This window comes from Mus pahari, chromosome 9 (assembly GCF_900095145.1).
Source record: "Mus pahari chromosome 9, PAHARI_EIJ_v1.1, whole genome shotgun sequence".
NCBI classification, from domain to species: domain Eukaryota; kingdom Metazoa; phylum Chordata; class Mammalia; order Rodentia; family Muridae; genus Mus; species Mus pahari.
In genome coordinates this window covers 48,538,709-48,563,628 of record NC_034598.1, presented here as the reverse complement: position 1 = coordinate 48,563,628, position 24,920 = coordinate 48,538,709, and the positions used below count along the sequence as shown (strand labels likewise).

General features: G+C 48.1%; 3 protein-coding genes across 4 annotated transcripts; all 3 read right to left on the bottom strand.

Moving 5' to 3' along the window:
- Positions 1-5,421: 5,421 nt before the first annotated feature.
- Zc3h10 (zinc finger CCCH-type containing 10) lies at positions 5,422-9,771 on the bottom strand. Of its 2 annotated transcripts, none has more exons than XM_021205190.2 (3): positions 9,171-9,629; positions 8,820-8,883; positions 5,422-7,573 (listed from the first exon to the last, which is right to left on the bottom strand). In XM_021205190.2, exon 3 carries the CDS (start codon positions 7,519-7,521, stop codon positions 6,214-6,216), a length of 1,308 nt encoding a protein of 435 aa, XP_021060849.1. In that variant the 5' UTR covers positions 7,522-7,573; positions 8,820-8,883; positions 9,171-9,629; the 3' UTR covers positions 5,422-6,213. The 2 variants fall into 2 exon arrangements, with proteins under 2 accessions (XP_021060849.1, XP_021060848.1); XM_021205189.1 differs by lacking the exon at positions 9,171-9,629 and adding an exon at positions 9,697-9,771 and having other exon boundaries at positions 5,599-7,573.
- Positions 9,772-10,113: 342 nt separating this feature from the next.
- Rpl41 (ribosomal protein L41) lies at positions 10,114-11,187 on the bottom strand. The gene is made up of 4 exons (XM_021205820.1): positions 11,107-11,187; positions 10,968-10,992; positions 10,649-10,671; positions 10,114-10,435 (listed from the first exon to the last, which is right to left on the bottom strand). The coding sequence occupies exons 2-4, from the start codon at positions 10,977-10,979 to the stop codon at positions 10,393-10,395; spliced, it is 78 nt and encodes a 25-aa protein (XP_021061479.1). The 5' UTR covers positions 10,980-10,992; positions 11,107-11,187; the 3' UTR covers positions 10,114-10,392.
- A 5,050-nt stretch (positions 11,188-16,237) lies between these two features.
- On the bottom strand, positions 16,238-23,571 carry Pa2g4 (proliferation-associated 2G4). The gene is made up of 12 exons (XM_021204417.2): positions 23,305-23,571; positions 21,110-21,238; positions 20,744-20,849; positions 20,587-20,656; positions 20,351-20,443; positions 18,549-18,612; positions 18,275-18,353; positions 17,681-17,893; positions 17,039-17,133; positions 16,832-16,959; positions 16,663-16,716; positions 16,238-16,573 (listed from the first exon to the last, which is right to left on the bottom strand). Exons 1-12 carry the CDS (start codon positions 23,390-23,392, stop codon positions 16,508-16,510), a joined length of 1,185 nt encoding a protein of 394 aa, XP_021060076.1. The 5' UTR covers positions 23,393-23,571; the 3' UTR covers positions 16,238-16,507.
- Between the last annotated feature and the right edge of the window lie 1,349 nt (positions 23,572-24,920).

The window sequence follows — 24,920 nt, the reverse complement described above, 5'->3', positions numbered from 1 at the left end:
CCAAGAGCTGGGCGTGGTGGCACATGCCTTTAATCCCAGCACTCAGAGGCAAAACAAAAAAAAAAAAAAAAAAAAAGAAAGAAAGAAAAATGGAAACATAAGTAATCAAAATGATACCATGGCCTGTGGTCTCAGCCCATGGCTGGAAGCACAAGTGTGGAAAGCACCTGAGCAGGTGTGCCCTCGAACCGAGAGATGGCAGTTGCTTCTCCACTGGAGCCTACAACTTTTCCAAACACAGGTTTTTGTCTACGTTGCCAATACTAGAGGAGTCTTCCCTCTGTGGAAACAGCCTTACACCCCATCGGAAAGCGGGTTCTATCTATAAAGGCTTGTGCTACTGTTCCTCTTGCTGCCACATCCATCCTGAAGCATGAAGGATCCACAGATACACTGGAATTTTGGACTTAATTCTCTTTAGCTTCCCCACTAGCACTTACTGGCACTTACAGGAGCCAGTTGGCAGGAAAGCGACAGACAGCTCCTGCCCAACCCTAGCTTCGTTTCTCCAAGTCCTGTCACTGAAGCATGTGACATCAGCAGCAGGTTACCACTGCAACCAACAACCTTTGTTTCAGGGGCCTTTAGGCCCTCTGAGGCCAACAACTCTTAGAGATGATCCAATGGCGCCAGGGCTTCTGGGAGCATCTAATTCGGCTCACATGAGATACCCTTTCACTCTTTCAAATGCACAGGCCCTGGCTGTGGCAGTTTCCTAGTCACCTTGCTTGAGTGTCACTTGGGTCTTGACAAACATAAAGCTCCCAAGAATTCCACAGCAACAACTGGCTTCCCAATGCTTGATTAAAAGGCACTGACATACGTCTTAAATGAGTCTCTAAATCTATAAAGCACTCAAAGGCTAGCATTATGCCTTCTGTATAGATCAGAACTTTTCTATAGATCGCAGTTCTCAGCTGGTGGGTCTCAACCACCATCCCATAATGACCAGAGAGACTGTGGAGATAATCTGGTGAAGAATTGAGAAAATCTGTTATTGCCTGTTCTGAGGAAGGATCAGATGTTGGAAGATGTTCACAACTAAAGAGACATCAAAATTGGACACAAGTGAAGTCCATTGCAAGGTGTGGTGGTGCACACACCTTTGATCTCAGCACTAGGGAATCACTGGGAGGCAGATATATCAGTTCAAGGCTAGCCTGGACTACACAGAGAAACCCTGTATGAGTTGTTTTCTCACAGATCTGTGTTGGGTACAATTGCATAAATAGAGGCACTAACATAGCTCTTCACAATTTAGTGGTTCTCTCTGAGCCATTCCATATTTATGCCTCCCTGAAGAACCTAGTGGGGCTAGTTCACACAGCTTACCAAGGTGAGGATGAGGTCTGTCTTAGGGCTTTACTGCTGTGAACAGACACCATGACCAAGGCAAGTCTTAGAAAACACAACATTTAACTGGGGCTAGCTTACAGGTTCAGAGGTTCAGTCCTTTATCAAAGTGGGAGCATGGCAGCACCCAGACAGGCATGGTGCAGGAGGAGCTGAGAGTTCTATATCTTCATCTGAAGGCTGCTAGCAGAAGACTGACTTCCAGGCAGCTAGGATGAGGGTCTTAAGCCCACACCCACATTGACACACCTACTCCAACAGGACCACACCTCCTAACAGTGCCACTCCCTGGGCCGAGCACACACAAACCATCACAGGTCCAGCTCCCTCTGCAGCAGGTGCTGCTCAGGCTGGGTCTTTGGGTCAGAGGGACTCTGAGCTGGCACGATGGCTACCTGAGGCAGCTATTGCCTCTGTTTACTGTACCTGGCTTTCTGGGGGGATGCCCCTGCTGGGAAACCCATCTATACCTCTGGCATAACTTCTTACAGGAGAGAAATGTGCCCTGGCTAGTCTGTTATAATCGCACACCCCTAGGACAAACTTGTTCTTCTGCACCTGTACAGTTTTATGACCAGTGCCTTCTGTAAACTGAGTCTCAGCCTTTGCAGCCTTCCTGAGGCCCCTGAGATCCCAGATTCTACCTTAGAAACATGGGTTGTGTGCAAAGCTTACCACATTTGCTTACCTTCGAGTAACCTAGATGTACTTAATCAGGCTTCTAGTGTGCTCTCTTCTTTTATGGATACCTTTACATGCAGGTCTAAGTTACTTTTTTTAAAAAAAGATTTATTTATTTTATGTGTATGAATACACTGTAGATGTCTTCAGACACACCAAAAGAGGGCATCAGATTCCACTACAGATGATTGTAAGCCACTATGTGGTTGCTGGAATTTGAACTCAGGACCTCTGGAAGAGCAGTCAGTGCTCTTAACCACTGAGCCATGTCTCCAGCCCCCACAAAGTTTTTTTTTCCCCTTGAAGATTTACTGATTCTTATTTGTATCAGTGTATGCCTGCATGCATGCATGTATGTGCACCATTTATGTGCCTGGTGTTCTCAGAGGCTAGGAGAGGGCATTAAGAATTCACTGGAATTGGAGTTACACAGTTGTGAGCTGCTCTGTGGGTGTTTGGTACTGAACTTAGGTTCTCTGCAAGAGTAGCAAGTGCTTTTAATCCCTGAGCCATTTCTCCAAGGCTCAATACCCATGCACACTAACAAGCACCCTTTATCTGCATGACTTAAGCACTGAGAAGAAAGTAGTTCCCAATCCCCTACACACATACATACACACACACTCTCCCAACAGAAGGAACTGCCGGACAGAAGCCAGCCAGGTTTCATCACGGAGCTCATGGGCTTCCAGTCAGTTTTGTGTTGAACCAAATAGAAAATATCAATACGGGCTCGTGAGATGGCTCAGTGGGTAAGAGCACCCGACTGCTCTTCTGAAGGTCCAGAGTTCAAATCCCAGCAACCACATGGTGGCCCACACCATCTGTAATGAGATCTGATGCCCTCTTCTGGTGTCTGAAGACAGCTACAGTGTACTTAGATATAATAAATCTTAAAAAAAAACCAAAGATGCCTGCTTACAGAATGATCCTGCCTCCTTGACAACCGATCCAGAACACTCACTTCCTTGAACCCCCAAATGCCAAATCATTTCTCCTGTCTTAAAAATTATGAATGTACATATGTATGTATGTATGCTATAGACCTGAGTCTGTATATGTATGTATGTGAGTCTGTGTGTATGTGCATGTGGACTGCAGGTACTCTGAGTGCAGATGTCAGACCCTCCAGAGATGGGTTAGTTTCAGGTGGTTGTGAGCTGCCCAGTGTGGCTACTGGGAACTAAACTTAGGTCCTCTGCAAATCACCTTCTGCCCTTCCTGCCAAGTATTGGGATTACATTTGTGCTCTCATGACCAAGCCTCTCTACGCTTTATCACCTTCATGTTGAGCACATTCCGATGCTCAATGGTATGCTTTTTCTTCCACTGCAATGAATGTTAAACCCAACATGGTCAACTACGTGTGTACTGCTGGTGATCTGTAGCTGGAGTGTATTCATACAGGCCATCTGGTATCAGTGTTGCCAAGTTTACTTCTTAAGGCATAAAGGACATGAGGCAGGCTGTTGAGGCTTGGTCCATTGCTAGGTGATATAATGCTAAACTCTGTATCCCAAGGTCTAATTGTCTCAAGCCTGAGGAGAGCCTCACATAATACCAGCTTCTGTTATATAAACCTTGCACCCCCACCCCCACCAGGTTATCCATGATGGGTTAATAAAGATGCCTACAGCCTGTAGGGGGCAGAAGAGAGGTAGTAGGTGGGGCTTTGGGTTGGAGGCAGAGATCATGAAAGAGGGAGCTGGAAGGAAAAAGGTTCCATGGAGGAGGAGGATGTAAGCACATGGCCATGAGTGGTGGCCAGTTGGAGTAGGAGTGGCCCAGACGGAGCATGGCAAGTATTGTCTTGGGGTTATTAACAAGACAAAATAGCATTGAGAGTTGATATCTGCCCAGCTCTAGTGCTTTAAGGCTTATAAAGGTTTTATGTCTTTCACTTGGGAACTAAATGATCTAATGGGTAGAAATCCCAAAATAATATTTACCCCAACAGTAGGATTTGAGAATTCATGCTGGTATAGGTAATAATATTCCTCACAATTCATAAGCCATCTCTTATAACCTAAAATTGTGTCAAAAAAAAAAAACATTAAGTTTAACAAGATGTTTCTAAAATACATAAAACAGCATTTACCCATTTTTGAAAATTTGTATCTGCCAGGCATGGTGACATATACCTTTAATCCCAGCACTTGGGAAGTAGAGTCATGTGGGTCTCTGAATTCCATGGAGGCTGGCTTACTTAGTCCTGGGACAGCTGAGAAACCCTGTCTCAAAAACCATTAGTAAATAAATCAAAATTTTAAAAAGTGTGAGTTCATGCCAGGCTCTAGTGTGTGTGAAACTCAGAGGCCAACTTACAAGATTTGTTTTTTGTTTTTTTAATATGTTACTTTATGTTCACCAGAGTTTTGCCTGCAGGTACTATCTGTGTGAGGGTGTCAGAAGCCCTGGAACTGGAGTTACAGAAGTTGTGGGTCACCATGTGGGTGCTGGGAACTGAGCCTGGGTCCCCTGGAAGAGCAGACAGTTTTCTTAACCACTGAGCTATCACTCCACCCTGGTTCTCTTCTATGTATAACTCAGGCAGCAAAGCATGGCTGGTAGCAGGTGTCCTTACCTGCTGGGCGTCTCTCACACATCCTGTCTTTCATGTTTTCCTTCCCTCGATTCAGCAGCATAGAGTACCTGGGATTATAGGCATGAAATACAGAATTCCCTAATTTGAAAACATTTTTTCAGTGACTGAACATGATCTAGCACCCATCTCCAATCTCACATGTGACCACCCTGAGTGATCAACCAGATAGGAGAGCCAATACGTAATTGGAGATGTAACAGCCCAGTATCACTTCCTGTACCAAGTCTGCTCCCCCCATTACATTAGCCATAGACATTGGCCTTAGTAACCCTAGAGTGTTTTAAAACCTTCTGGTCATGTATAGAGGCAGAGAAAGGATTAATACCCTCCCCACACTATTTTTATTACTTTTTAAAGTAAGGCCTTGGGTTGGCCTGGAGTTCACTATGTGGCTGAGGCTGACCTCTACCTCTTGATCCCCAGGTCCCCTTCCCTTCCAAGTGCTAGGATTAGTGAGGCCACCACATCTGTCTTTGCCTGGCACTTCTGAAGCCTGGAAAGCTGAAAGCACTGGCCCTCAAGATGTGTTGGAGCAGAAAGACATAAACTGCCATCAACAGCTTGGAGAGGCAACACCACCTGTCCTGCTGTTTGAATAAGGGCATCTATTAACTACACAACACCCCATATCCCCGTTTCTCAGTACATACACACCCTCCTTAGTACCTGCCCCCCTGAATGACCCTAAGAGCCCTGGTTACCAAGGCAACCTGGGAATAGCACATGAAGACAGAGACTAGAAACAGACAGGGCTATTTTTAAACTAGACTAGGTGGCTCCATTTCTTTTATCCCAGAAAGTGCCTTCCCCAAACCAAAGCTCCATCTGGCCATTTGACATCTTTACCCTGTGTCCCAACTTACCCAGGCTGCCTGGGGTAGGTCTTTACCCTTTCGTTGGCATGAGATCTACTTTCTGCTCCAATCTTCCCCAATGGCCATCAAAGCAATTTTCACTTCTTTTGTTAAAAAATAATGTTCTTTTATTTCTTTGGAAAGTAGTGGGCACTGCCCTACAGATTTCCAGGCCAAGCGAGGAAAGTGAATGTTCCCCTACTCTGGGTTGGAGTACTATGGTCCCAGCCTTCCCAGGGGCCCAGGAGTATTTTTGGGCCCCAAACCATCTGAAGGCTCATATGAGGTCTTCACTCCTGACCACTGACTTTCACTTCCTCCATCTTTCCTGGCTCTCTGTCTGGGTGGGGTATTTCTCTCTCCCACACCAGTGCTGGAATCTGTGCTGTTCACAAAGAAAATAGGACCAGGGACACCCCCAACTTCCTATGAGAAAAGACAGTCCCTTAGTCCTTTCTTTCTGCTGGCTTCAGTCTCAACTCCTATGCGAACCTGTGTGAGTTGAGGCCTGAAGGAGAGGCCCCTCTCGAGAGTGGGGAGAACACACCAGCACACCCTGCCTCAGGGGATGCTCCTACCCAGCACAGCCCTTGTAGTTTCTTGTCCTAGTTTCTGAGTGGCCCTTCGGACAGAGCCTGGGAGGGCTATGCAAGTGGGGAAGGGCCCCTTGACCCTAGCCCTCAGACGCTGTAACAGGGAGTAGAGTATCCATTAGTCCTGTCAGTGTGGCATGGCTGTGATGCGCATGCTCTGGGAAGCAATGGGGTAAGTCACCATGGGAGTGGTGGTGTGGCTCATTGTGATTCCTGCTAAGGGCTGGGCCATGGACACAGCCACAGGAGCCACAGGAGCCACAGACACAGCTACAGGGGCCATGGAAACAGGCGGGGGTGCCATTCCCTGGGCAATGGTCTGAGCCAGAGCGGCTGACAGTGGCGTGATCTCTGGGTTCAGGTGTGGAGGTGGGGGCGGTGGAGCAGCAGGAGGTGCAGCATTAGTTGGGGGAGCAGCCGGTGCTCCTGCAGGAGCAACAAGTTCTTGCTGGGACACAGGCCGAGGCTGTAGAGCCTGGCTGCTCAGAGTGGTGTGAGTCTGGGCTATGCCATGGTTAAAAGTGGCCACCGTGCCCACAGTAGGGGCCAGGGTCTGCTCAGTCGCAGGTGCAGTGGAGCTCAGGGTCATCACCTTGGCCTGATTTCGGAATTGGGCATTCTGTTCCAGAAGTACCTCATTGGTGGCCAGCAGGTTGCTGACCTGCTTCTTCAGCTCCTCCACGCGTTTCCTGAGCAGAGCGTTCTCCTCTTCTAGCAGTCTGCACTCAACCCCACGGAGCGGAGCCAAGTTACATTCATAGGACTCAAAATGGGGGCCATCAGGAGGGCAACAGCCACCTCTCCGGCGCTTAGGGCCTGGTTCGTGGTCCTCAAAGCCCCTTTCTGGAAGGTCATAGATGTCATAGAGATCATGCCTGCGTCCTGGGGGAGCAGAGCCTGTCGAGCCTCCACCTCCAGTGCCTCCTCCACCTCGAGCATCAAACTCAAAATCCCTTTGCAGGTGACGAAACTTGCACTTGGCTCCTCTCTGACAGTCACCTTTGAGGAAGTCGCGGCAGATGGGGACCTCCTCCTTACCATTGGGTAGGTCGGCGGGTGAGAGACCCAGCCCAGCGGCCACTTTCTGCCTCAGCCGGGGCGGCAGCTCTCCTGTCTTTTTATAGCCATCCTCATCCTCCTTGGAGCCGTGGATGAAACGGCAGTTGGGGCGGCTACACTCCTTGTTTTGGAAGTCATGGCAGAAGATAAACTCATTTTTGCTTACCCCCAAATTGGATACCTCACTCATGTCTGGGTGGCGGTATCGACAACGCTTGCCTCGCTTGCAGACGTTCCTCAGGAAGTCTCTGCAGATGGCATCTGAGGTGGCCCCCCCACTGCCTGTCCCTGCCCCACTGGTCTCCTCACTGCCACCACCTCCAGGGCCTCCACCGCTGCTGCCAGTGCCGTTGGCATAGCTGTCCCGGTCAGGCATCCTGGTCCCCGCCAACTCAGGGTCTTCTTCCTTTTCTTGCCACTCTTGGCGACTGTTAAAAAAGAGAACTGTGTCAGAGAGGGGTCCTCTGGAAAGCTCCCTCTCTTCTGACCATACAGTGGGCAGGCCTCTGGGGCAATGGCTTTGGAGATGGAGAATCCAAGGAGAATTCTAGCTGGCCCGGCTGACTTGCCAGAAGTCCCGCCCTGGCCCTTGTGCACCTGGTCTTGTTTGGAGTGATTCACACTTGCCTGGCTAACACAGGAGGGAGCGAGCTGGGATGAAGCCACTTCATCTCACTAATGACCAACAGCCAAGGAGGGGGAGGGGAGGGGATAGTGTTAAAGTTTACCTTCTCTCATTTAAGTTGTGTGTGTGGGGGGGGGGACTAAAAGAGGTGTTGTTGGTGTGTGAACAGACTGAGACTGGAAAGAGTGCTCTAACACGGGCTGTTTAGCTTTGAGAACTCGTGGAAGAAGGGACACCAGAAAGAGAACCCCTCTTAATCCCTCTTCTACATGAGCTCAGCTCAAGTCTCCATGTATTTTAGAAATCCCTGGTAAAAAGACTGGTATCACTAGCTACAGGGTAACCCTTAAACCTGTCCACCTCTCAGTGTGTTCCACACCCTCATTTCAGGGAAGGACGTTCTGTGCTGAGCTTTCTACTACTAGACCCTCCAGGACAAACCGTGGGAGGAGTTAATTTCATAGGAACGGTGACCTTTCCCCATTCCCCACCCCACTCCATGAAAATCCCACTGATATCAAACCATAGCACTCCTTACCCCATAAAAATCCTCTTTATTTATAGACTCTATAAAAGCTTTTTAAGTCTCCTGTTTCTCAAGAGAGCTCTGGAATGTCAGTCCACTGCCCTAATTCTAGCCCTCCCTTCTCTCTACCCCTGAGTAAGACTGGGAGTCCCTGCTACCACGTGTCTTCTAAATGTTCCCTGAATAGGACTCAGGCTCCCCCTACTGTTCAAATAGGAGAAGATCCTAGTTTCCGTTTGGGAATAAAGATACCTTTCTTGATTTCTTTGACCTATCCCATTCACACCCCGTTTCCTTGACTTTAGACTTCGCTAGAATTAGAAGTCAGAGATGCACAGGAATACACACCATGGGAAAAGGAGCCCCAGAATAAAAGAAACTGGTAAGAAACAAGCCCTTAAAAGATCATAAATGACGATCAGGTGAAGACTAAATGCCTTCAAAGCCTGACCTATGTTTCAAGTCCCACTAGAAGCAGATAACTGGTTATGATAACCTTCCTCATCCCAATATCCCAGAATACCTGAGGTAGCTCAGGTGAAGTCCGGGGCTCCCGTGAGTCTCCACCTCCACATCACTGCTGGGTTCTGAACAAGAAACAAAAAAAAAAACAAAAAACGGAGATTTGAGTAGAACAAGGAAAAAAAACGTGAAAGGGCTTTGAGGTGGTTTTCATACGCTGGAATGAATTCTGACAAAAAGCTAAGAGTTTCGTGGCTTTTAGGCTCCCTTAAGAGGTCAAAGTGAACGTCACCTATCACAGGGAGAAGTCCCTATTAAGAAGGATAAGGGCTAGAATCGACCAATAAAAATTGGGAAGCTAAACTGAAAAACAAAACAGTTTCTGGTGACGGAAGGTTAGGGGGAGCTTTACCTCAAGATGAGAAGGATATGGGGTTCAGAATCCGATCTAGGGTTGGAGTTCGGAACGCCAAACCTGAAAGCTGGACAAGGGCAACAACTGACTAGTGTCAGTGGGAAGGCGAGACTAGACTTGGGGGCGGTGATTACGACGAGCCCCCAACACCCTAGAGTTCGCGAAAAGTCCTACGAGCTTCCCTGGAAGTCTTCTGGCTTGGCCGGCTCCGCGACGCGGTGCCAGCACTCAGCCGTGGACCAGGTGACTGGGACACTAAGGAAGCGAAAAGTGAAAGGGGAGGGGGGCTCAGGGTGACATCAAGCGGAGGGATGGGCAGGGCTGTGACGTCACGGGGCTGGCGTTTGCTCGGGAAGCGAGGTCAGTGAGAAAAGGGGCTCTGTTCTGGGTAACGAGGAAGAGCCAGGTCGGTTCCGGGGGCTTTGGGGGAGGCTCGTGTGGCCCGGCAGAGCCCGGCCGCTGGGCCATCCCCGACTCCTCCCCTCCGGGCGCGGCCTCCACCTAAGCCTCCCGCCTCCCTCACCTGCCGCCGCCGCCGTAGTTGCTGCTGCCGCCTGCCGGTCCTCTGGCTTCGACAAAGAGCCGCCCACCCTACGGTTCTTCCGCTTCCTGCGGAAGAAAGAGACGCTCTAGCCACCAGACCCGGAAACACACTCTATGGTCCAACTTGCGTGCTTCTGGTCGCAGGAAGCTCCCAGCAAGCCTTGCGCATCACCATGGTAACAGGACTCCGCCGGACCCGGAATTCGCACCGCGTCAGTTTCTTTACGCAGTGGTACCCCCAAAACGTAGGAGTGGCGCTGTAAAAGCACCAACTCTGTAACTTAAGCTCGGGCGCACACTACCAACCGGCTCCAGCCAGGATCAAACACGCAGGCTGTCGCCTATACTGAACTACACTCGAGTCCCCACCCCAAGGAGCCGCAAGAAACACGTAACAGCAGTTTGATTCTTCAGCTGACAGCAAGAGGGTTTATTGTACACGAGTTACACTTGGCCACAAGAGAACAGAGCTAGTCCAGGGTGCGAGGGTCCAGGGCAGAGGGCCAGCCGGTGTGGGTCCTGAGAAAGGCGGTCATCTCCCCAGGCGATGGCGGCGAGGTGGCGATGCGGGTCTACCGACGGACGGCAACACACAGTCCAACAGCTTGTCCCGGTGTCTCGGCCTCCAGCATCCCTCACTTCTGCTCCTGCGGGCCTCGTGGGTGCACGGCCTGGTTTACTTGGACCTCTGCCTCATCTTTCTTCTCTTGCGCTTCAGCCTGGGACGGAAGGCACACAGAACCATCAACCTACACTTAGTGCGCGAGTACAAGGGACGACGAGGTTAACAGGCACCAGCTCTGCTGTACTGGGCTTAAACTCCTGGTTCCTCCCCGCCGGACACTTTCACCTTCTCTTCCAATCACAACAAAACATTCCACACCGAGCTTTGCCCCACCGCCCCAATGCAGTCTTGAAAAAGTAAACGTTACCTGCGCATTCTCTTCTTCCGCCACTAAAAACACGACCATGTGAGGAGACAAAAAAGAATGTTAGCGAAGGGCTTGGGCAAGGCCATTAAAACTGCTCAGAGCACGGGGTTTGACAAAGGACACGGCTTCGTTTAAGACCCGAACCCCGTGTTTTCCCACCCCATCTTCTCTCCAGCCGGGACTTTAAGCCTCTCCTCGGCTGGGAACACCCGAAGCAAACCGTCTGGAAGCCCGCAGAAGAACCATGGCGGGGATTCTCTGCCCGATCTTCCGCCTCACAGGTCCTTCCTACCCAGCGCACCACCTAAGAGCCGCTCACCTTCGCTCTCATGGCGCAGGAGTCTCTAGAAAGAAAGGGGGGGAGATGCCGTTAGTCCGCTGTGATGATAGCAAACGTGGAGGCCGGATGTTAATGGATTGCGCCCGAAACCCGAACACCAGCTAACGACGCGACTCACCAAGGAAGATGGCGCTAAGACGGAGAGGGCGGGGAGGGCGGCCTACTGCTATTTAATGGCGTGCTCGGTGTCGTCACTTCCGAGCCGCCCTGTGTGTTTTCCCCTAGGGCGGGGCAGCTCGAGACAGTGACTTCCGGCCGCCTTACTGGAGGATACAAAATATTTTGAGGGCGTGTTATTAAGTCCCACCTTTCCTTCTATTTTAAGGATATTGTATTATTTCAGCACGAGCACCTGTTTCCAGTTTGGGAACTGAGAAAAAGTAGGCGGAAAAAAAAAATAACCTCCGTCTTCTCCCTCGTTGCTTCTTGGGAGTTGTAGTTTCTTGGTAAACACCTCCATTTACTATTATTAATAAATAGGTGTGGCTTGTAGTAAAAGTTACTAGTTTTGCTCTGGCTTGATGACGCACGCCTTTATTACCAAGTCCTGGGAGGCAGAGGGATCTCTTTGAATCCGATGAATAATGAGACCCTGCCTAAAATAAGCAAATACATAAACAAAGAATTTCTATTTATCACTTCTGTTTGACCCGTCCGCCATCCCCCAGTTAAACTGTGTCAGTCAACCTCAGAATTTCTAAAGGATTTAAGATTTTAGAGCCAGGAGGTGGTGGTGCACGTTTTCCCGAGGCAGAGGCAGGAGGACCTGAGTTCAAGGCCACCCTGGTCTACATCATGAGTTAATAGCCAAGGCTACACAGAGAAACCCTGTTTCGAAAAAAAATTTAGAAACTGGAGGGTATAAAATGACAACTGGAGAAAGCTTTCATATTACAAAAAGACATAGTCTTGGTATTTGGTTTTCAGCCATTATACCTAGCAAAAGTAATTTTTAAACTGTGTCTGTTGGTATGGATGTAAGGACATGCAAGTACCAGCTGAGGCCTGAGGAGGACATTGGATACCTTGAGACTGTTTCACAAGCTGTTGTGAGCTGCCCAACCTGGGTCCTGGTCCTGGGAGTGAACTCAGGTCCTCTGGACTATACCTGTCATTTTCTCCTTTGTTGTGAGAGGGTCTCATGGATTTAAACTAAGAAGCCTTGTTAGGCTTCTTTAAAGGAAGAAGAAAAGAAGAAGAAGAAGAAGAAGAAGAAGAAGAAGAAGAAGAAGAAGAAGAAGAAGAAGAAGAAGAAGAAGAAGAAGAAGAAGAAGAAGAAGAAGAANGAAGAAGAAGAAGAAGAAGAAGAAGAAGAAGAAGAAGAAGAAGAAGAAGAAGAAGAAGAAGAAGAAGAAGAAGAAGAAGAAGAAGAAGAAGCCTTTAAGAAGAAGAAAAGGCCTTTAAGTCCCCTTTACAATAGTGTTTTAGTCAGGGTTCTCAACAGCAACGGAGTTTATAGATATAGATATACAGAGAGTATTAAAGTGAATGACTTACACGTTGGCTGACTGTGAGCAGAAAGTTCAAGAATCCAGTAGCTGCTCAGTCCTCAAGGCTGGATGTCTTAGGTCCTCTTCAGTATAAGCTGGAATCCCAAAGAAGGAGCAGACCTGCCAGCAGGTGAGGGCAAGCTGCCAAAGAGCAAAAGCTTCCTCCTTCCATCTCCTCATATACGATTCTAGTGGTCCTGGCCCAGATTAAATCTGAATTAATAATCTGGATTTAAGGTGTGTCTTCTCCCAATCTCCCTTCCCCACTCTTGTTTTTGTTCTTTTTTGGTTGGTTGGTTTTTCCAGGCAGGGTTTCTCTGTGTAGCCCTGGCTGTCCTGGAACTCACTTTGTAGACCAGGTTGGCCTTGAACTCAGAAATCTGCCTGCCTCGGCCTCCCAAATGCTGGGATTAAAGGTGTGCACCACCACTGCCTGGCAAGGTGTGTCTTCTCAACAGAAGATCCAGATTAAAGGAGTGTGTTTTCCTAGTTCAAATGATCTGGATGAAAGGTCTACATTCCTACCTCAAAGACCAAGATTATACATGGATCAAATTAAGCAAAACAATAACAAACAAAAACTAAAAAACCCAAAATCCTAACAGATATGCCTTCCAATTTTGGGTTTTAGTTCCAGATGTAGTTAAATTGACAACTAAGATTAGCCATCACAGGTGGTAGATCAATTGTGTTTTTTTTTGTTTGTTTGTTTGTTTTTTTGGTTTTTTCGAGACAGGGTTTCTCTGTGTAGCCCTAGCTGTCCTGGAACTCACTCTGTAGACCAGGCTGTCCTCGAACTCAGAAATCCGCCTGCCTCTGCCTCCCGAGTGCTGGGATTAAAGGCGTGCGCCACCACGCCCGGCTTGTTTGTTTTTGAAACAGGGTTTCTCTGTATAGCTCTGACTGTCCTGGAATTAGCTCTGTAGGTCAGACAGGCCTTGAATTCAGAGAGATCTGTCTCTGCTTCCCAACTCGCAAATGCTGGGATTAAATGTGTGTGCCACCACTGGGTAGATTCTTTAGGAAGAGAATCAATCAGTAGCAATTCTGATTCTGATTGAATTTGAAAAGGAAGAGAGGGCCAGTGGTGGTGGTGCACACCAGGCAGATCTCTGTAAGGAAGCCAGCCTGGTCTACAGACCTAGTTCTAGAACACTAAGAAATCCTGTCATGAAAAACAACCCCCAACTCCCCCCAAAAAAAACAAAGGAAGAAAAGGCTGTTTGTGGTGGTGTATGTCTTCGATCCCAAAGAATGGGAGAGAGGCATTATAGCACAGAGAAGACTGAGGCAGAATGATCATAAATTCTGTTAGCTTGTGATACATAGTGGGTTCAAGACCAGTCTGCATTAAAAAAACAAACAAACAAAAAAACCCCTTAAGTCTAGACCTCATCTTGTTGAAATATTTAAGGGCTTTTTAAATTATTATTGAGACAGGGTTTCTCTGTGTAGCCCTGGGTCTTGGATGTAGCTAGCTTTCATCAGCCATGATCCACAGATGACATAACCTCAGATTCATGATATTAGTCCAGCCAGATTAAGCACTGGGATTTAAACTGTGCACAACTACACTTGGCTCTAAATTTAAGAGATTTTAATGTTGGTTATAATCCTTCCTTTTGAGTGATTTAACATTTCCTCTTTGCAGCCAACTATGTTGTATGAAACTAGCGCTCAGTGGATCTCTGAATTTAAAGCTACCTTAGTCTTCATAGTGAGTTCCAGGACAACTAGAACTTCATAAAATCACCCTGTCTTAAAAACAAAACAAGCTGGGCGTGGTGGCACATGCCTTTAATCCCAGCATTTAGGAGGCAGAGGCAGGCGGATTTCTGAGTTTGAGGCCAGCCTGGTCTACAGAGTGAGTTCCAGGACAGCCAGGGCTACACAGAGAAACCCTGTCTCGGGGGAGGGGGAGGGGAACCAAAAAAAAAGTCAGAGGACAAACTGCTGAGGTTGGACTATTACTGAGTTTAGCCTTCCAAATTTTCTTCCCGTGGTCTAAGATAGCCCTTATGTCTTCTGGAACTCAAGATGTCTGCTTTCGTCTCCAGAACACTGGGATGAATGGTGGATAACTCTACACCCAATTAAGCCCTTCAAACTTAATTCTTATTTTGGTTTTTTGAGATGGGGTTTCTCTCTCTGTGTAGCCCTGGCTCTCCTGGAACTTGCCCTGGAACAAGTTGGCGTCTCAGCTCACTGAGATCTGTATGCTTCTGCCTCCTGATTAAAAGATAGACTTTCAAATTTTGAGATTTAGCTAAATTGTTCAGGCTGACTTGAACTCATGACCCTTTTGCCTCAGCCTCCAGTTGTGTTGAGACAAGATCTCATATATCCTGAACTGGTCTCAAACTTGATATATAGCTAAGGATGTCTCTGAACTTCCAACTCTCTTGCCTGTCTCCCCTTCTAAATACTGGAGTTATGGCATACACTTAACTGGGAACCCAATCTTAGGGTTTCATGTATGCCAGATAAGCCCTGTTAACTGGATCACAGCTCCACATCCAGGTGACATTTTAAAAATGCAGATAAAAATCCCAACAGGGCCAGGCGTGGTAGTGCACGCCTTTAATCCCAGCACTTGGGAGGCAGAGGCAGGCGGATTTGAGTTTGAGGCCAGCCTGGTCTGCAGAGTGAGTTCCAGGTCAGGGCTATACAGAGAAACCCTGTATTGTAAAACCAAATAAAAAAAAAAAAAAAAAGAAACAAAACAAAGAACAGGGAAAGTTTAAGACAGCTCAGAGAAACAGAGATGCTTAGACTTAGACCCAGCACCCAGGAAGCAGGTGTGTGTGTGGTGTGTGTCCTGAGTTCAAGGCCAGCCTGGCCTACAGCTAGACTACAGAGAGAAATCCTGTCTTAAACTGTTCCGTCCACACCACAAAGAGAACACACAACAGTGAGCAAATTCAAATTTATTTTAATGCCATGTCATTTCAAAAACCTCAGCCTTGGTTCCCTGGGACAGCATGCCAGAGGTACAAATTGTAACTTCTCTACACCCCCCTCAGCAAGCATCCAAGTCCACAGCTTCAGAAAGCCAGTTCTCTTCAGTCTACTCCTCTGGTTTTTCTTTCAAGAGAGGAAACTCAAAAGTAGGTAGCTGGGTGTGAGGTACACACCTTAATTCCAGCACTCAGGAGGCTGTGTGAGGGCTAGCCTGGTCCACATAGTTTGAAGCCAGCCGGAGTTAGTGAGACCCTGTTTCAAACCAACTCCACCCCACCTTATACACAAAACAATTTAAACAGGGGAAAAAAACCCACTGGGATGTTCAATGTATGGCCTAAAATCAAGTGAGGGAAAATGCACTGGATCCAGATGGCAGGAAACAAGGTATGAATTACAATATTGGAAAATGGATGGAAAGATTGAGGGACTCTGCAGAATAAAAATGGCTAAAAATTTTACAAACGAGGATCCATTCAATAGATAAAAACCTCTTCTTAATGGAGAATTCAGCTTCTAGAAATAGGTAGGGCCTAAACAGACTCCCTGCCTGAGCAGGTCACAAGGAATCTGCCACCACAGCCAGCCCTCTTTGAGGGCAGATTAAATATGTGATGACAGACGGGCAAACAGAAAAAAAACCCAACCCCCCGGGAGTGAGAAGTGCTGTCAGTGACATAAACCCAGCAGAGGGCTCCACGCTGCGCTAACCTCGCCTCCTTTTCTCTTCTGCAGTTGGGCCACAAACCTTGACCAAGCGGAGTAGAAAAGGCTAGAAAGAGGGGCTTGACGACGGTGGATTTTGACTCCTGATTTTATTATTCAATTTCTTTTTTCTACTAAAAGTAGTCTTCGGTGGCTGGGAAGCCTGGTCTCCCAACACCAGAGTCAGTCGGAGCTGGTTTTTTGTTGAAAGGAGTGGGTGGGTAGGTGGGGGACCGGGATGAGGGCTGAAGACCCCCGCTCTGCTGGTAGTCTTGGGTGGAGAAGACGAACTGCACTTGACAGAGCCTGGGGTGCGGTGGGAGGGGGTGAGGCAGGAATGACAAGCTGGGGAGGGGACCCACCTCAGTCCCCAGCTCCATTCTCTTCTAAGGTTTCTCCACTGGTGGCGTTCTCTGCAGTCTTGGAGGCCTACAGACAGGAGAAAGACAAGTGATTAGTATGCTGGTGTCTCAGAGCAGGGGTGAGCTTGCAGCCCGCCCATTATTAACATCACACACCTTCTTTTTCTTCTTTTTCTGGGTTTTTCTGCTTGCAGAACTCTGGAGAAGAGCCTGGAAAACAGAAGCAGGCGTCCTGAGCAATGTGGGGTCTCAAAGTGCAGTACTTTGAAAATCTTTCCAGGACGTCCACAAATGTCCCATATTCACATTTCCATTTAACACTAACCTTCAGCTCTGCATCCTGAACCTCCATCTCAGACTTGTACAGGTCAGGCTCAAAGGGACCACTGGTTATCCGCATGGGGCCATTGGGCATGAGTAGAACTGTAAATTTAAACTGGGCAACAAACTCACCTATGGGAAAGCAAAGTGATTTAGTTTTTTTCCAAAGTTGTGGGGAGGGAGCATTTGAATGAAAATACTTAGAACTCACCCTCCTTCTCATAGAGAACGTTAAATGGTTGTAGTAACTCATGTTTGGCACACTCCACCACACCCATTCGAGCCTTCTTCTCATCTTCAAATGCTCTGGGGAAAGACCGGATCCAGGTTTCCTTAGCATGTATCAGGTGTCACGATTTCTATATTAGTGTGGGATTGCATGTATGACTGGAGATGGGGGCCAGGGGACAACCGTGTGATGCTGGTTCCCTTCTACTCTTAAATGAGCTTCAGAGGTTGAACTTAGGTTGGCAGTCTCACAGTTCTTGGGCTACAACTGCACATTGAATGGCCCTGCTGTTTAAGACAGGGTTTTGCTTAATGTAGCTCAGGCTGCCTTAAAACTCTTGATCTCCCGCCTCTGGAATGCTGACATCACAAGCATCTGCCACTACACTCAGTCATGCATGTTCTTAAATCACTGCTATCCTTGCACAGAAATTATGTTTGGAGTTGTTCCATATTATACTCAATAAGGAGATGGGTGGAACAGGGGACGTGCATTTAGTCAGGAGCTACAAGTCTGGGCAGGAGAGCAAGGGAGGAAAGGAGGGAGGACCAAGGGATGGGAAACCATTCCTGGGTGTACAGTGTCAGACTGGTTCCCCAGTACTGTTCTTGCCACATGTAGTACCTTAAAGTAAACGGCATGGCATCAAAACGCCTTTCCACCTCACTGAAAAAGGCACGTGAAGTTTTCATTTTCAGGCCATATTGTTTAGAGGGGTCTCGCTTGTAGATGGTGGTTCTCTGTCCTGCATCTTTGGCCTTGCCTTCTCCTGAGCTGACGAGGACATCCACAGCATAAACCTCATGCACCTCAAATTCTGCCTTTTCATGGTCCTTCCTAAAAGGAACAGAGAAGGAACCCTAAGAGTACAAAAGCCAAATATAGGGGAGCAAGCCTGTGATCTCAGCATTAAAGGCAGAAGCACCTACAATTCTAGGCAAGTCACAGTACACAATGACAACTGCTCCCCTCAAATTCAAAGATGGTTCAGTAGTTAAGAGTAAACACTCCTCTTTACAGGACCCGAGTCCCGTTCTCATCACCCAAACCAGGTAGGTTTGCCACTTGCTCCAGGAGTAGTCAGACACACAAACACAATAAAGATCCACAGTGACGTGTAGCACTTTGGAGAAGGTCACCTTGATCAAAGCAGGGCCTAGACGACAACACCCGACAGCAAATACAGTACAGCAGAAGACAAATGGGGCTGGGACTTACTTCTGCTGGTCTGTAGGGTTCTGGATAATGGTCTTTTCTCCATCAATCACATGCTGCTTCAATTGGTGTGACAGCATACCTGCAGACGGGATAAAACCTATGGTCCTGGCTGCAACGCTATATGGCCCCCTGATGGCTTCCAAGCCCACTCATATAAGTAGTTTGATGGTGCAATTATACATAACTATGGAAACAAGGTATGGAGAGGTTTCTGCCTTAGACAAAGCCAGAGTCAGGATGGAGCTATAATGGATCCGGTTATCTGAGGTCTCACCTTCTATTGGTGTGCAGTTAAATGAGTGAGCGACCTTGTTCCATGCTTCTGTCACTTGTGTGTTCTAGAAGTCCAAGAGCAAAAGACAGGTGAGACTATCTGCTGCCTACCCTTTCTCACAGCAGATTTCTAACATCCTTTATCAAATGCCAATGACTCTCATACAACCTTATCACATCTACAAACTTATATCCAGGGGAGGGTCCCAGCACTTGGGAGGCAGATGTAGGAGGATCTCTGAGTTCACGGCCAGCTTGGTCTATAGAGTCCAGGACAGTAGGGCTACAGGAAAGAAACCCTGTCTCACCCCACAAAAAAATTGCATAAACATGATCCAAGGAGACAGAGTAAATCCAGAGGACAGGGAAACAGACTCAAAAAGCTAAGCGAGTATTTGCGGAGAAATCTTGCTATAAACTCCTATTTCCAACAAGACTAGGGATGTAATTTCTTCCTGTGGAACCTATAAAGGCTTATAAATTCTGCATGCCTAATCTGATGTCTCCCCAGTGCTGGGAATAGGGGCATATGCCACCCTCCCCTGGATATGTTTGTTTGTAGAAATGATAGGATTGTGTGAGAATCACTGGCCTTGGCATTTAGAGAACAAATAGAACCAAAAATGTTTGTCCCTAATTTACAAAAATAAAAAAATAAAAATCTGTGCCTGGCAAAGTAGTGCATGCCTTTACTACCAGAACTTGGGAGACAGAGGCAGGAGAACCTGAGCTAAAGGCCAGCCTGGCATACACAACATATGAGCTGTTTCAAGACAAGCAAAAGAAAATATGTAAGTTCTAGGATTTTTGTTGTTGTTGTTGTTGTTGTTTTTCAAGACAGGGTTTCTCTGTATAGGCCTTGCTGTCCTGGAACTCGCTCTGTAGACCAGGCTGGCCTCGAACTCAGAAATCTGCCTGCCTCTGCCTCCCAAGTGCCACCACTGCCCCGCCAGTTCTTGTTTTTTATCAGGTAGGCCCTAGGGATTAAACAGGGCACCAGGCAGAGTGCAAAGGGTCCTTACCCACTGAGACATCTTGCTGACCCTAACAGTCCTCCTCATCCAAGCTACTAGTTCCTTGGACACTTCTCCTAGCTTACAGATGAGGAAATTTGATCACACATGTGATCCCAGGGGAGGAGAATGGAATCAGGGATACCAGGGGAGAAAAGATGACTTAAAAAGTTGAGCTCATAGACTGCATCTGATTTAACAGCTATAGACTAACCATTATGCAAATAGCCAGTTAAAAAAAAAAAAAAAACAGCCTAACTTACTTCAGGCTAGGTACCTTCAAAGTGCTAGAAAACTCTGAGGTTATCAGAAGGACACAAAGAATTTAATCAGAGGAATGAATACAAACTGAGCAGTGTGTGTACTCAGCGCACATACACACCACTGTAAAAAATTGTTTCTGTTAGTTATACATCTCAAATTATTATTTTGGGGTCAAAACCTACACACACACAAAAAAATCTAAGAATGAGCCGGGCGTGGTGGCACATGCCTTTAATCCCAGCACTTGGGAGGAGGCAGAGGCAGGGGATTTCTGAGTTTGAGGCCAGCCTGGTCTACAAAGTGAGTTCCAGGACAGCCAGGGCTATACAGAGAAACCCTGTCTTGAAAAACAAAAACAAAACAAAGCAAAAACAAAAACAAAAAAAAAATCTAAGAATGGCTTTTATAGGTCCCACAGGAAGAAATACATCCCCTATACCTTGCATGGATAGTAGGCACTCAGTTAACCGCTGTTTATAAAAATGCCAATTCTGTCAAGCTTTGGAGTTACCAGGAAGCGCCTTACCTGGTTCCCAGGCTTGACCAGCCGTAAAGCAGCTTCAGCACATAGGTGGGCGGCCTTAATGACATCTGCTTTCCGCCCTGTTACCTGGGTCCCCTGTAAATAAAGAAACACGTCCTGTATTATTCTGGAAAGACCACAAATGTGTGACCAAACTTTGTGGTACAACGGAGATTAAAAACACATGGCAGGATATCCCCATATCAAGACATAGCGAAAATCAAAAGCATATTACCTACCTGAGCTACACCAATTACAAAAGTGTGAGCCACATTGGCAATGAAGCCATCCACATGAACCCCAAGGTCACTGAAGGCAAAACAGCACCGCATTAGAAACCAACATTGCAAGTGAACACAGGACAATGACAGATACCCCACAACAGCTCAGCCTTACATTTTTACCAAGTCACCTTCCTTGAGTATATAGTCCTGGTCACTCTTCAAAGGGGAGAAGTGACACACACAGTTATTTACGGAAATGCTGGTTGGAAAGGCAATACCTGTAAAAAGAACCATCAACCTTACTGCCTTGTTCTCGCCTGGGAACACCTCCTGCCCTTTAGAAAAGTTGAAGGGGACTGGTTTTCGAGTACTCAGTTTAGTCTGGGAAGGAACTGCACTCATCCCACTTGCTACTTAGATTTCCAAATAGCTTAACCAGAGACTGGGGGTGGGGGGTGGGGGGTGTGTTCAGGGGAGGGCAACTAGGTGGCTGGGTTCAAATAGGAGAAATTAAGAGGGAGCATTTTACCCCTCTTACCTTTCTTCATCTCCTTTTCCTTCTTGAAGATCTTCCCTGTCTCTTCCATGATCATGGCATCACCTTTCTCACACAAGCTCAGTACAGACACACCTGAGCTGGAAGCTTCCACCAAAGATCGAAGCACCCCTGGGAACAGAAGAATCCCATCAGCCCTGCATGCATTCGTCACCTGACCAGATCAGAAACTGAATTTAGTTTCTAATACTCCCAACACTGTTCATTGTCCTAAAGTAGAGAGGGGAAAGGTTTACGTCCTGGAATAATCTACCCACGTTTAATGTCTTTTCTTGAGACATACTCCTGGCTGTCCTAGAATTCAGTGTAGACCTGCCTGCCTTTGTCTCCCCACACACATGCTGGCACTGAAGGTGAGCACCACCACACCCTGCTCTACTTCCTACCTTCCCTTCCAAGAATAAGGTCAGCACCGGCTTCTCTCCTTTCAATTATCTGACACTTGGGCATATGCCTTAGGCCTCACACATTCCAAAGATGCTATGGCAATACACCCCACACTCACAAACAGACCAAAAGACATTTATAGGCGTCGGGGACAATGGGAAGGTTGAAAATTGCTGAGTCAAAGTTGAAGCATTGTTAAATGTTACCTTCTTCCCTCCCCAGACACGAAGTAGTAATCATAATTTATGTGGCTGTATTTCTCCACATCTAAGTATATAAGCCCAGGAGAATTAACCTAAGGTCTCAAAGACTCAGAGGGCTAAAACTTTACTTCCAGTTTATCAAGAACACATGTAACCAGTTTCAAAACTATTATCTGAAGTCACAGTTGCCTGTGGGGTTGGAGATTTTTCTGATTCAAACCAATAGCAAATACTAAAACATCACCCCACATAAGATTATTTTGTATATGTCTTTATGATACATGGGAATTCTAGATTTGATTATTTCTTAGGTGTTTTGGTTAATCTCTGGATTCCAGAGGAACTCAGATTTAACCAAAGACATCCTAAATACCTTCTTCCAAAGTATTTTGTCAAGACCATTCTAAAGGCCTAAGGCAGTTTTTTTCAAGACAGGGTTTCTCTGTATAGCCCTGGCTGTCCTGGAACTCAAGAAATCCGCCTGCCTCTGCTCCCCCAAGTGCTGGGATTAAAGGCGTGAGCCACCACTGCCCGGCCTAAGACAGTTTTTATCAATTGATTTTTAATTTTAAAAATGTAAAAGAGCCGGGCGTGGTTATACACGCCTTTAATCCCAGCACTCTGGAAAGCTGAGGTGGGCGGATCTCTCAGGCCAGCCTGGTCTAAGAAGGGTGTACCACGACAGCCAGAGCTACACAGAGAGCCCCAGAAAATAAGGGGGTAAGGGAGGGGAAGAATTGGAAAGAGAAAACTGTAAAGTTATCTGCCCAAGTGGCAGACAACTGTTAAGAGAGTAAAGGTCATATAAGAAATGCTTATAGTCCTAAAATCCGTGTCCCTCTCCACTCCTTTTCAGTATTATAGACAGGCTTGCCCAGCTGCCTAAGCAGAACCTCAAAACACTGTAGAGGCTCTAAGAACCAATATTAAAGGCCACCTTCACAGACAGGAGCAGTAGTCATACAGGAAAGCCAGGTATCTTTAAGAGTTATTTTAGAAGCTCCAGAAGTGTCTTCCAACGGCCCCTCGAGCTAGGTCAAGGGGATAAGGGGGTCCCCACCAAGAAGACCTGAAGTAAAGGCTTTAGCAAAACACGTGGTGGGGAAGCACGGTAGGAGAGGAAGTGGGGAGCCATCGATCCGCACAGGGACCTGGCAACACGTGCCGGCTCAGCTCCCGCGGGTCAAGAGCCGCGACTGGCAGAGGGGCGCTTCCGTCGCCAACAGCTGGCCGCTTCCTTTTCGAGGTGGCCTCACTGCTGCCAGTCGGGAGCAAAGATCCGGACAGACCGAAGGGTATGAGCAGAAGACGACGCGCCTTGCCTCCTTACCAACCGCCCAGGGTCGGAGCATGCCTGGGCCCCTCTCTGCGCTCCTCGCGGTCGCCGGCCCGCACCTCCACTCTCCAGCCCAGGCATGGCTGCTCAGTCCCCAGGGCGACACCAGATCTCCCCACCACGTCGCCCCCGGCCGTCGGCACGCGCCCCTCGGTGGCTCAGTCGGCAAGACCCAGACGCCACAGCCCTCCGGAGAGCCCCAAACCTCTCCCTCTCAGCCTCGACTCCAAGACCCCCGAGGCCGCACTCACGGTTGGCGATGTCGCCCCCCATCTTATACTTGGTCACGACCAGGTCCTCGGCAATAGTTTGCTCCTGCTGCTCGTCTTCGCCCGACATCTTCCTACTGCTACTACTGCAGCTTCACTTTCCCTGAGCTGCGGCCTCCGTCTCCCTTCCCAGCCACAAGCTGTAGCTAGAGTCTCTCCGATCCGCGAGGAAAGCGCGAGCAAGCAAGGGAGCGGGAGGGCGGGCGGAGAGAGCGAGAAGCGGCGAGCGCGCGGGCTGAGGCGCAGGGCACACTGGGACAATGAGTCCGGCCGTCGGCCAGTTCCCAGCCGCCCTCGCGGGCTCTAGAACTACAATTCCCAGCCTGCTCCTCGCGCCCCTCCGCCAGACCCTGGAGGCCTTGCTCTCCCAAGTCTGCGCACGCCGGAGTCGCCGGGCACGCTGGGAAGAGTCTGGCCCCGGCGGGAAGGCGGAGCCGTTGGGGAGCTTGAGGGAAAGCGTGGTCTCTCCGGGAAAAACCTCTCATTCACTCCGACCCTGAGCTCGTAACAGCGAGGGGCGGGCCAAGTGAGGAGGGGCGGAGCTACAAGGAGAAAAGGGTTGAGAGGTCGCTGGGCAGGGTGGAGCAGGGTGGAGCCATAGGACCAGGGTGTGTGTGTCCCCGGTCCGGTGGAGCCATAGGACCAGGGTCTGTGTGTGTACGTTTTGGGCGGTTGTCCCGTGGCGTAGACTCGGATTCCCTGGTCGGCAGGCGCGACCGGCCTGGCTGGTCAGATCCTCCTGTGCTGGGAGAATGGGGAGGGGCTGAGTCCTAGGGTGCTGGGAGTGAGCACTAACTGGACAGTCGGGGTGATTATACATGTACCATGGCCTGCTAATAGAAAGGCCAGACTTCCTACTAGGCTAGAATAAAATAGCACTATTGTTCCAACCGTGGGCTTTTGATGGGGGCATCTAAGAGAAACGTTTATGAGGGATTTGGTCACTCTTAAGAGTTCTGAATCATTTCAAGTTTTCAGTATCCCACCTGTGTAGGAAAAAAAACAACCCAAGGCTTGCTTGAGCGGTTTCATTTTCTCCGAACAACCCGGGGTTTACGGGTTTTGTTTCTAATTGTTTACACTTTTGCTCCTTTGTACGGATCCCCAGTAAAAAACCCTTTAGTAAAAAGAACTAGAATACAAAGTCCGGTGGTGTTGGCGAGAGGCGGAAGCAAGCGGATTTCTGAGTTCGAGGCCAGCCTGGTCTACAGAGTGAGCTCCAGGACAGCCAGGGCTATACAGAGAAACCCTGTCTCAAAACAAACAAACAAACAAAAAACTAGAATGCAAACAGGGTCTGGAGAAACCTGGTACCCCTGCAGAGGGAAGGGAGTTCCCACACATGCCAAGCACATTACAGTCACCTGTAACTCTTAGCAACTGTGTAGTTGGCCTCTGTGGGCATTGCACTCACGTGCACATAACAACATTCCCAAACTCCCACTCTCTCATATACACGTAATTAAAATCTTAGAACAAATCAAGCTTGGTTACATTACTTGTGACAGAATGTCGGAAGCAGAGAAAGCCATCCATTGTTAAGCAAAGAAAAGGGATGGTCACATGCACTTTTCACTTGACAGGAATCCACAAAAACA

Excerpts from the sequence above, each read along its gene's own strand:
- Zc3h10 (XM_021205189.1), bottom strand. The coding sequence starts at position 7,521 with ATGCCTGACCGGGACAGCTATGCCAACGGCACTGGCAGCAGCGGTGGA.
- Rpl41 (XM_021205820.1), bottom strand. Across the intron at positions 10,436-10,648 it reads CGGAAGAAGAGAATGCGCAG|GCTGAAGCGCAAGAGAAGAA; the intron begins GTAACGTTTACT and ends CTTCCGTCCCAG.
- Pa2g4 (XM_021204417.2), bottom strand. The coding sequence starts at position 23,392 with ATGTCGGGCGAAGACGAGCAGCAGGAGCAAACTATTGCCGAGGACCTG. Across the intron at positions 20,850-21,109 it reads GGAAAAGGAGATGAAGAAAG|GTATTGCCTTTCCAACCAGC; the intron begins GTAAGAGGGGTA and ends TTCTTTTTACAG. Across the intron at positions 18,613-20,350 it reads TGGTCAAGCCTGGGAACCAG|AACACACAAGTGACAGAAGC; the intron begins GTAAGGCGCTTC and ends TTGGACTTCTAG.